This window comes from Macrobrachium nipponense, chromosome 35, assembly GCF_015104395.2.
Source record: "Macrobrachium nipponense isolate FS-2020 chromosome 35, ASM1510439v2, whole genome shotgun sequence".
NCBI classification, from domain to species: Eukaryota; Metazoa; Arthropoda; class Malacostraca; order Decapoda; family Palaemonidae; genus Macrobrachium; species Macrobrachium nipponense.
Genome location: NC_061096.1, coordinates 34,847,843 through 34,860,048, shown reverse-complemented (window position 1 = coordinate 34,860,048; position 12,206 = coordinate 34,847,843). Strand labels below are relative to the sequence as shown.

Sequence of the window (12,206 nt, the reverse complement as noted above, 5' to 3'; positions counted from 1 at the left end):
ATAAATTGGTTCATGCCTTATAGCCTACATATTCAATATTTCGAGCATAACAAAACAGAAAAAGTCTAAGTCAATGCAATTTAAATCTCATGTTTTTACAGATGGTGCGACACTACTTAGACCTAGCAACTTATAATTATAGCCTAATCTACCTTAGTATATACATAATTAACGAGCATAAATAGAGCATGCTAGCAAAATTTATTGTTAGGTAACGAACCCTTAGCATTCCAACTTACCGTTTCGTCCAAAATTTCTTTCAATGCTCCGTTCTCCCTGTACGAAGCCGTGGTGGTCTATTTTCTTAATGAGATAGTTGGGTAACACTTGCTAAAGTTGAATCAGGAACTCTGTCTCATATTCAAACTGTGATAAAAGAAGAAAGAAAAAATGTAAACCTGTTTTTGACGATTAAAAAAAATAACTTACTTCAGTGCGCACTTACCCCAGGGGGTGCGCACTTCCCCCACTCTACGGTATATATATATATATATATACACTACACATACTTATATATATATATATACTTTTGTTGTTTATATTCTACATTTTCAAGTTCACAATGAATATAATATAGAAGTTGACAGACCTTTATACGTATACAGAAGCAAAGGGGGCCCAGGGTTACAGTTTGTTAATCTGGGTGGTGTGTTCTTTAAGCAAGAGAGACGAGGAGAGAGGATCAAAGGTCAATCCAGGATGGGGATTTAAATTCCTTGTTGATGTGACTTCAATAAATATATATGGATTCCAACACATTTCTTTTGCAGTAATCTCTGTCCATGCAGATAATACGGCACTGAAGCCACCATGGGCAGTGGTTAAGGTTTAATGGGCCACAGCTCATACAGCATTATACAAAAACTATCTCTACAAAATCTACTGAAAGATATTTTTGTTGGCCTTGATTATATGCTGTAGCAGCTGTACAGAAAACTCTACTGCCTTCGGCACATTTAGTTACTTGTGTATTGTTGTGTATGTGCAGTTTACGCTAATTACTGCACAAATAATTTATACTTTATTTATTATATTGTATGTTTGTGTTTTTCCAGTACTGTATACATACCACTTATGTCATTTGAAAAGGCCAAAACATTCTTAGAGTGTTCTTATGGTGGTATTTATCCCTTGCATGCACCTTCTCATGCTTCATATAAAATCCATTCTAAGCTTCATTTGCAGTGCTCTTATTCTCCTCTTCTTCATGGCATGGTAAAAATTTGCTATAAACATTGATAGGTAGGATGAATACAAAGATATATCTTCCTAATAGGTGGAGAATCTGTGTAAGTACTGACTTTGTCAGAACTGTTACACATTGAAGCTCACTCATGAGATCCAAGATGACAAGAGTTGTCATTCTTCATATTTACTGGGTTTTATTTTTTAAAGAAGCATTATTCTTCATTGTACTCTAACATTAAACAATTTATCTCACTAACCTATAAGCATCACTGGTCCAGGTCTTTTTGAGTTAAGGTTAGGAGATTCCCCAACTATAAAACCAAGTTAGTTTTGAAAAAATACTTTGTATAGAGATTTGTGAATCCCATACAAAGCTAAGAATTTTTTCAGAAAATCACATAACTTTTAAATTTTGTTCTTGGGTAGCCTATGTCCTTGACTTGTTCAGTGAACTTCAGTCTTCTCTCATCTTGTCATTATTCATTAAATTTAATCCCAAAGATTTTTATTAATCACCTACATTCATGTTCTTTTACCGTCATACTGAAAATTATTGCTTTAATTTTTTTGAAAGAGAATCAGAACCACAGTTTAGAAGACCATTTATTAATTTTTATTTATAGTCATCATATTAACAGTAAGTAATGCTGGAGGTTTAGTGCTCTATAAAATATGGAAAGGGTATTCATATACTGTACAGTAAATATTTCTAGCACCAGTAAATATTTGTACTTGTATCTTAAATTGCTGTGATAAACGTTGTGCTATAAAGAAAAATATGGTTTGTTCATATACGAAACAAACCTTCGGTCTTAACATTAGGATAATACTAGCGCCAAGCCGGAATAATTTTTTGAAAATGCTCATCAGTTTTTATTTAAACTATTCTATATTTGTCAGATGTGTATCAAGTTTTTTCATGAATATTGGCTTGTTTTTGTGAATAGAGTATTATTGTATGTCTTCAGAGTTGACTATCTCTAGGTTGTATCAAATAATTTTTCAATAGCCTTAAGTTTTCATGTTTAAAGCCTCTGAAAATATAATCTTTTTAGGTGGATATTGAGTCAAGTAATTTTTTGTGTGAACCTAACTGGGTTAGAGATATAATGATTGATTTTTGCATATTGTACTATATTAGTCTGCCATTTACTATTTTTTAAGACTGTATGAACAAATGTAAGTCTTTAATAGCGTTAACTTTGCTTGGGTCTTTTTCAGGTTTGAATCAGGATAATTATAACAAGTCTCGACTGCATGATTATATTCAAGTCTTATGTAAATGTGCATGCTGAAGAATACCCGACAAGCATGGTGAAAATATGATGCAGCTGGGAGTTAGGAGGAAGTGCTGAAGCGCTCTGCTCTTGAGGACATCTAACTGTAGAATAATATGACAATGTCCCAATAATAATGTTGAGGCAGAGGTGCTGGAACTTGACCAGTTGATCATCATCTAACTGAGAGTGATATTGCAGACAGTCTACTTGATTTGACAGGAAAATTTTAATACAATAATAATTTTATTTTTGCTAGCTGGTAGGTTGTCAGGTGGTTCTTCTAAGGCATTAATCTTATAACTTCACTCATTTGGGAGAGGATTCCACTTATGCTTTTTGGAGTATGTTAGGAACTGAGGGTCCTTAACCCTTCCAGGCACAGTTGGAGCAGATATTTCAAGAGATCTGTCAACTTATAATCTCAGGATAGCAAATGGTATTTTCCTTCAGTGTTCTCTCGGGTGTACTCCAGAGGTAAGACAATCAATCCGACTAGGTGGTTGCTGCTTGCTTGTATTGTTATTGATCAGGTTGACAGTGATCTGCATTTCAGAAGGTTCCCTGCTCTCCAGCTAACATGCAATTTTTTTTTTTTTTCCCTGCTCTCCAGCTAACAATCAATTTTTTTTTTTTTTTTTTTTTTTTTTTTTTTGCTCTGCCAGCGGGATATAGACTAGTCCCTTGTATGCTGAAATGTCAGCCTGTGAATTGACATGTTTTGGGGGACTTCTGTACGGTTATACAGTTAAGGTTCCAGTGTTCTGCTTCTCTGTTCCAGAGCCTTAGGCTGCCTTGAAGGTTGTCTTCCAATAGCCTGTGGGACAATGTGGACATCTTTTCCTTTGTCACTTTGTCTTGGATAGCCCTGGTAGCTTCGTATTGACTACTCTTCCTTGTAAACCACATATTTTGAGGTAGTCTCAACTAACATACCAGGGAACTGGACCATTTGTCCTTGGTCATAGGAACTTCAGTCTTCCTCGTTTCAAGAGCTTTGGCCTTTGAAGCAGGATGTGGCATATCCTTTGCAGCCTAATGCAGGTAGCGTAGAACCCTTGAAGAGGCTCAGATCAAGATCCCTTGTGTTCACATTGTTGTTCGTGAGTTTATGGAATCTCCCCTGTCCGTTTCTGATTAAATTAGAAAATTGTTAAATTATTTGATAGCTCCTCTCCAAGACTGCTTTACATCTTACATCTTGGTTGGCACTCAAGGACTGGGGACAATCACATTTTTCTTGTTCATGAGTTTGTGGATAGAAGATTTTATAACTATAACTTTTTGGTTCCTTCTCTCTCAGACTTTAATAGTAGACATACAGTTTGCCTGGCAATGAGGACAGTCATCTAGTCTAGTGAGAGCTAACAAAGACCGGGACATTGCCATGCCTCTAATATTAGTTTTGAAGAAATTTCAAGTGTTCCATGTAATAAGGGCATGTGTCTGGTGATGCCAGTCTTACCTTTACCGCCTGATACCATGGGAACATTCCCCACAAGTGCTTCTGATATTTGGTGTTCAAAAGGTTGTGTAGGCTCTTAAGCTCCTCAGACTAAAAAGCATGGAGTTTAAGGTACTTGGAAAGCATAAGGCTAGAGGCCTTATTTGCACGTATAAGTAGGAGGTTAGAGACTGGCACTCTCCCACCCACCCCTTTTCCTTCCTCAGCTGGTTATGTGCCCAATCAGCATGGTGCATGTACTTCCTTGCAAGGTGCAACTCCCTCCACTCTCCCTTTTGTTGGGGGTTAGAATTGGGGGAGTATTGTAAAGCTATCATCTCAACTCTTCTATTTATGATTGACCAAGATACCAGCTGCCACTTGATTTTGTTGTACCCTTACCTGTAGGTTCCTTCCATTCACCTCTGTGCTTTTTAACATAACTATTTAGATGATGAACCCTTTTCTTATGGAACAAGCCCACAAGGGCCATCGACTTTAACTGAATGCTTCTAAAGAATATAGTGAACATTAGAAAAACTTAACCATTTCCAGCTTGCTTTGATTGTTTGTATGGTGTTTTTACATTGCATGGAACCAGTGGTTATTCAGCAACAGGACCAATGGCTTTACCTGAACCATGTTGAGAGTGAACTTCTATCACCAGAAAGCTTGCTTTCAGGATCCTATTGGGTAATTTATAGTTTTTAAATGTTGCATACTTTGTTGTGACATTTAACATTTTTTTGTTCTTAAATTTTTTTTTTTTTTTTTTTTCTTATTTTAACTTGGGACCTTTCTTACAAACTCTACACATGTTTATTCAAATTGGTGTACACATCTACTTTCTAACTTTACTTGTAATCAAAACAAACAAAAGGAAATTTTGATTTATTCAGTCTTGAGAGATATGTTGGCTGTTGTCACAGTTAATTTTATACGCCCATTTAATGAAAATTGCTTGCCAAAGTTAGTCGCTAATGAATGTAGAAGTTTTGATATTTAACAATGGACATTATTATTATTATTCAACTTTCAGAAAAACAAATTTCATCAGGCTAACTAGAAAGTTAATGAAATCATTTAAAGGTTTATGTTCTTTGCCTAGCCAACAATTAACATGCAAAGTTATATATAAGAATATTATATCCTAAGACAGTACAAATGTATCACATTCAACATCAAGAGGGTAATCCAAGCTATTACACATGGTTATCCTTCCTTAATGAATTATTTAAGGAGCCTGTTTTTCTAAAGGAACACCATCAATCTTGAAGCAGGTACAGAAGATAATTTCAGTTTTGCCTTACTGACCACAAGCAAGTACAGTACATCGTATAATTAATTGAATGGAAATACTGTATTGCACAATATCACATGAACAAAACTAATGGTTTTTCTCTTAAAGAAGCAATCCACTGGCAACTGTTTTGCGTTTCTCAGCAGATACAAGCTTCTCCACCAAAGCAAGGGCAAAGTCAAATGCTGTTCCTGGTCCTTGTGATGTTACAAGTTGACCTGCAAACAAAAATTTATAAATAATTTGTAAACAGCCTCCTAAAAGATATACCAAATTTAAAGTAATTTGTATTTCTGCAAGGATGTGAACCAACGCTTTCATAGATGGGTACTCTGTACCATGATGTGCCGAGGCTACAATCTACCAACTAAAACAGGGTAAAATTCACTGGTTCTTTCTGCACACCACTGATGGGGCTGTACCTCTGATGATGTGGACCTTGATCCTGGCTGAGGGCAATACTCCCCTGTTTCATAGTATACCCTGACTATTACTTTACATAACCAGGAGATAGTATTCTTGAAGATCTCCCCTTTATCTTGGTTGGTGCTTATGAAAAATATTTCTGTAAACCAACTGGTGAGGAGATGTCCTTTCAAGATACTGTCTCAAGGCCCTGACTATCTCTCTTATTTACCCCTACAAAGTTTCAATCAGTGAATGGAGAAACACATGAACCTAAGGCCCGAGATTGTCCATGCAGTCAGGGATATATTTCAATGAGACACAAGACCACCCTTCTTCTGTGAGGCTGTATGACAGAGCATGTAGTTCTCCAAACCTTTCCCACCCCCCCTGCAGATGAGGTGGTCATGTGTCAGCTGTTGCTTTAACAGCTGACTCTCCTGAAAAGCCTTTCTGTTACATAAGTTGCTGAATAGCCTCCAGCGGTAAAGCCAAATGGAGCCTTCTGCTCGATGGTACCTCCCGTTATGTTCTTGAACAAGAAGAGTGGGGTCTTTAGAGATCTGCCTTGTGACATATATTAGGAAGGCTTTAGAAACCTGCTTTGTGACATCTATTAGGAATTGGATTAGATCCACGTACCACTCCACCTTCGGCCACAGGGTATCACTAACTTCATTCTCAGCCCTTGGGAGAAGAACAACTCTGATACCAAGGTGAGGATGGGGGCTTATGACCTCCTCTTAGATGCGCTATTGCCCCATTACCTGTCTCATTTCAACCAAAAAACTGACTCGATGTTTGTGGAGGGCTATTGTTTTCCACATGTTGGGAGAGGATGATCAGGGCCTTCCGAAGACCATCTGCTGAAAGGAGACACTTCATTTCACTCAGATATTCATGACCTCCTTAGCCTAAAAAGAGGATATACTGGAATTGAAGAAATAAACTACAGGGCTTAGACATAAACTACAGGGCTTGTCTTTGCCTGTACAAAAATATTAAAGTTTTCTACCCTCCATCATAGCCATAAACACAAATGGAAAGCGTGGTGGGTCACGAGAGGCAGAACAAGTTCAAAACAGGATGTCACTCATGTAGCTGGGTCATGCAAAGGAAACTAGAGGCTCCTCTCCTATCGTAACAAAACAGCGGAAGAGAGAGCAGCACTGGGAAGGTAAGAATCTGCAGCGAAAATTAACCAAGGTTACAAACGTGACACAAACAAACAAATCTCAACTAGGCATTTTGCAAGGTCAAAAGGCGCCAAATGGCTGTGAGCAACATGAATGATCTAACCACATCTCGGGTGTAAAGTTAATATGCCTAATAGGTATTTGTTTGTTTTATGCCAGCTGACAGTCACATCACTTCATGGCACCAAATCCTCCATCTATGAAAGCATAGGTTCATATTCCTGTCAAAAAATTAAGATTCGGAAAAATTTCTCTTCCTTACACCATACATCACTAAGGTAACTGTGCTCTAACTATACCTGAAGGGACATTCTGTAACTTGTTCCACATAATATTTTTCCCCCAATTTTTTATTCCTTCTTGATGACAAACCATTCCAACATCTAGACAAGGTTATAAAGTGGGCATTGAAAGTCTTTTGCGTAAAGACTTTCAGCGTTTTAAAGAATCCTCCATATCAGTCACGGAAAATGCCCGAGAGAAAAAATGACTAATTGGCACCTTTTATGGTTTCCACTATGTCCTTGATTAAGGAAACAATAACTGATCAGTAGCCCATTAGCCGTGGTGTAAGTCAATTTGTTTTGGTGGCACGCCTATTAGGCATATTAAGTTGCGGTCTTGCCCTTGTGTTGCCATTCCCTGTGCCTTTATGCGTAATGGTGGGTCCTTATACTTCTAGGGATGATCGTGTAAGGGTCATTCAATGTTTTGAATTAGGGTTAAATACCGCTGAAATTGTGCGGCAGACGGATTTGAAGCGTCGAACAGTTCAGAATATTGTCGCGAGGTACAAGGCATCTGGCAAGAGAGAGGTACCTCTTCCCGCCAAGAAGTCTGGGAGGCCCCCTTTGCTGTCTGAACGATCTATTTTGCTACCGAGAAGGAAAGCAGAGCTTAATCCTTCACACACCGCTCGTCAATTCAGGGAAGAAAACCCTGAAATTTTAGGAAAGTGTAAAGTACGTACTTGTCATGCAAGTTGGGATTCAAGAGTGTTGTGGCTCCTAAGAAGAGCAAGCTAACTGATGCCATATTAAGAAACGAAAGTTTTTTTTTCATAGGTTTGGTAAATGGGACGTTAATAACTGGAAAAAAAAGTGTTGTTCACTGACGAATCCACATTCCATTGCTCGGCAAGCACGTCGACGAAAGTTTGGCAAAGTCCTCGCCTTAACAAGTGCAGTGACAAACTTATTTGTCCTCGAGAAAAGTTTCCCAAAACTGATGGTATGGGGTTCTATGGGTTATGAGGGCGTTGGGGAATTGTGTATTTTTTAAAATAATGAACAAGTGAACCAACACATTTATTACGTTGTGCTAAATGAATATTTGGAGAGCTTTGAGAAGACAGGTGCTTCGATTCTTCAGCAAGACGGCGCACGGTGCCACACGACGTCATTGATTAGGAACTGGTTGCAGGATTGTGGTGTGGAGCTTTCAAGTGACTGGCCCCCAATTCCCCTGATTTTAGTCTTATTGAAAATCTGTGGTCGATCATTAAACGTTTGCAGAAGGTTGACTGCTCCAATATCGAGAAACTCAAAGCCACCATCATCGCTGCTTGGAACAGTATCGAACCAGAGATTTGTCAGCACCTCATTGAAAGTGTTCCCCGACGGCTGAAGGCAGCTAAGGAGAACAAATTTGGTGCAACCAAATACTAGAAAACCTAAGGTAAACTGACACATCATTTCAATATGACTAAATTTTTCCATTCCTTTACAGGTCGAAAAAGGTGCGCGTGCAAATGGGTTTGCCTAAATTGCACTGGGGTGTAAAGACTTTCGGCACCTACTTTATATATATACACAGTTCTAACTAGGTAGTCTTGATTTTAAAGATATACCCTTCCTAATCCTGTGGCACACTCAACGTAACTTGTAAAAAAAGTAGCCTTCAATACTATAGTCTAGTATACCATGGCTTTAGTACAATCGGTCCAATTCCAAGTAGGGACTTCTTTTCTCCTATGCTAGAAGAAGCCTTCAATACTATAGTCTAGTATACCATGGCTTTAGTACAATCGGTACAATTCCAAGTAAGGACTTCTTTTCTCCCATGCTAAAGTCAATGGTACCTTCATGTATTTTCAGTGGCCATTGAAATTTCTTGCTGAAAGTTGTCAACAAAATTCATTACTTTAATGCTGAAATTCTGTATTTTTGTATGACAGGAATGAGATTTCCACTTTCCTCCACCAACTGAACTTGAAGACAACTATTCAAGATGCAGAAAAGTTACACCCATTGTCTAAAATCCATTGCTAATCGTGGAGTACTGAGCAAAATCAACAACTGTGATGCTAATAAGAGTAGCATCAAAACATGATACTACCAAGTGGGATAACTTACAGTCTAAATAATGTGTTATTAAAAACTCACACTTTAATGAGCACGTTACAGACTAGTACCCAATTAGAACATTTACTTAATGATAAATCTTCAGCTAGTGTCGTACGTCTTCTTGACTTAGTTGGAAATGGCTGCTTAACCCTTAAACGCCGAGCTGGTATTTCCGAAAGTGTCTCCCGTATGCTGGGGGCGTTTGAGAGTGAGCGCCGAAGCGGAATTTTTTTTTTTTTTTTTTTTTTTTTTTTTTTTTTTTTTTTTTTTTTTTTTTTTTTTTTTTTTTAATCACAGCAAGCTTAGTTTTCAAGATTAAGAGTCCATTTTTGGCTACTTTTTTTGTCATTTCCTAAAGTTTAGTATGCAACCATGAGAAATGAAAAAAAATATCCTTATCATATATAAATATTGGAATATATGACAGCACGAAAAAAAATTTCATATATAATTGTATACAAATTGCACAGTGAGCAAAACGGTTAAAGTTAATGAGTTAATTATTTTTTCATTGTATTGTAAACTTAATTGCAATGATTTTGGTATGTAACGAATTGTAAAACGATCAAAGCAACAAAGAGAAAACATTATCCCAATATAATGCATGAATTCGTAACGAGTGGACGTAAAAAATAAAAAGTTGTTTTCAAAAATTCACCATAACTTGAAATATTGTGCTAGAGACTTCCCGTTTGTTGCAAAATGAAGGTAATTGATTGAATATTACTAGACTGTAAGTGTTCTAGCTTACAATTGCAGTTTTCTACCATTTCGGTCGAGTTAAAGTTGACCGTAGGTCAAATTTTTTCTATTTATCGTTATTTACATGAAAAGATTTCAAAACTGATAAAAGCTACAACCATGGGTTGTTTTTTGTTGTATTCTACATGAAATTGCGCATATTTTCATATATAAAACTTTATGTAACGGCTAATAAAAAACAGTGCAAACATTACGACAATCTGACGAAAAAATTTCTGATTTTTTCAAAAGTGTTACTGCGCGGACGTAAGTAAAAAGTTTTTTTTTCAAAAATTCACCATAAACCATAAATCAAAATACTGTGCTAGAGACTTCCAGTTTGTTGCAAAATAAAGGTAAATGATTGAATATTACTAAAATGTAATAGTTTTAGATTACAATTGCGTTTTTTGACCATTTCGGTCGAGTCAAAGTTGACTGAAGGTTGAAATTTTGGCACTTATCGTTATTTATATGAAAATATTTCAAAACTGATAAAAGCTGCAACCATGGGTTGTTTTTAGTTGTATTCTTCATGAAATTGCGCATATTTTCATATATAAAACTTTATGTAACGGCTAATATAAAACATTAGAAACATTACGACAATCGGACGAAAAAATTTCTGATTTATTTGGAAGTTACTGCACGGACACAAGGAAAAAGTTTTTTTTCAAAAATTCACCATAAATCAAAATCCTGTGCTAGAGACTTCCAATTTGTTGCAAAATGAAGGTAAATGCAGAGTTTTAGCTTACAATTGCATTTTTCTACCATTTCGGTCGAGTCAAAGTTGACCAAAGGTTGATATTTTGGCAATTATTGTTATTTATATGAAAATATTTCAAAACAGAGAAAAGCTACAACCATGGGCTGTTTTTGGTCGTATTCTACATGAAATTGTGCACATTTGCATATATAAAACTTTATGTAACGGCTAATATAAAATGGTGGAAACATTACGACAATCGGACAAAAAAATTTCTGATTTTTTCGGCGGACGTAGGAGAAAGTTTTTTTCAAAAATTCACCATAAATAAAAATATTGTGCTAGACTAGAGACTTCCAATTTGTTGTAAAATGAAGGTTGAAATTTTGGCACTAATCTTTATTTATATGAAAATATTTCAAAACTGATAAAAGCTACAACTATGGGCTGTTTTTTTGTTGTATTCTACATGAAATTGTGCACATTTTCATATATAAAACTCTATGTAATGGCTCATATAAAATGGTGCAAAAATTATGTCAGTGACAAAATAATTTCTGAGATGTGTTGCTGATGCTTTTTAGTGCAAGAAGAAATTCGCGCATGCGTGCATGTGTAACGCTTGTAAACAAAACAACAGCTTGATCCGTGAACTCCCAGCATCCCTCAAGGTGCGTGATTCAAAAGTTTTCACCAAGTAGGCCTATAACTTTTTCCGTGAAATTTTAAATAATTTGTTTCCATTGACGTTTCGTACGTCAATTAAGTACCCAACAGACAATTTTCGTCGAAGTTTAAGGGTTAAAAAAATAATAATAATAAATAATAATGTATGTCTAATAATAATAATAATAATGTATGTCTTCTCAGTGCTAAGAAAAACCACAAACTATGACTGCTTGGCAGAGTCCGGTCAATAATTTTCTTCTTCATGGCAAAGCCTAGTCAATAATTTTTTTCAGAGTACAAACGATTACTATATCCGATTTGCTGACAAAGCTGCCATCTATTTCTGAGGCTGAATTTTTTCCAGATTGTACTGTTGATCTATAATAAAAAAACACTATGGTACATCCAAGAAGGTGTTTTAATATTCTGATAAAGTGTCTTTACCTGGAGCAGTAACAATGTAAAGGAGCATCTCAGAGCTTTTTTAGTGTGAACTAGAAATAAGGTATGCCACTTACCATCAACCACCACCTTGTCTGGTTGGAACGTGTACTTTCCAGGAGGGAATTTCTTTTCTAAAGATGGATAGCAAGTCACCTTCTTTCCCTCTCCAACTCCATGTGCTGGGAGGCAAATTGCAGGTGCTGAGTAAAGAAAGAAAAAAATAAGTAAAATGAACATGAAAAAAAAGGCCTCTAAAATACTAACATATTTAACTTTATGAAACTATAATCTAGTGTGTACTCCTAAATTCCTTATGAGCTGCATGAAATGGTACTAACATTTAACAAAACTACAATCTACAATTAACATTGCATTTTCATTCCCTCAAAAATTTTAACCTTTATTAAAATTCCACAATAAACCAATAAATCATTTGGTTTGAGTCACAGGGAAATTTGATATTGTAAATAGATGCTATTTACAACAGC

The 12,206-nt window shown here is 36.3% G+C and overlaps 1 protein-coding gene across 1 annotated transcript in view; it reads right to left on the bottom strand.

The window, feature by feature from the left end:
* Nucleotides 1-4,986: 4,986 nt before the first annotated feature.
* The window catches only part of LOC135208591 (protein dj-1beta-like), a 41,399-nt gene continuing 34,179 nt past the window's right edge, over nt 4,987-12,206 (bottom strand). Inside the window, exons 4-5 of the mRNA XM_064240942.1 lie at nt 11,793-11,918; nt 4,987-5,427 (exon numbers count right to left, since the gene is read on the bottom strand). Coding sequence (XP_064097012.1) covers nt 5,312-5,427; nt 11,793-11,918 — 242 coding nt within the window. The 3' untranslated portion in view covers nt 4,987-5,311. The remainder of the gene's footprint in view (nt 5,428-11,792; nt 11,919-12,206) is intronic.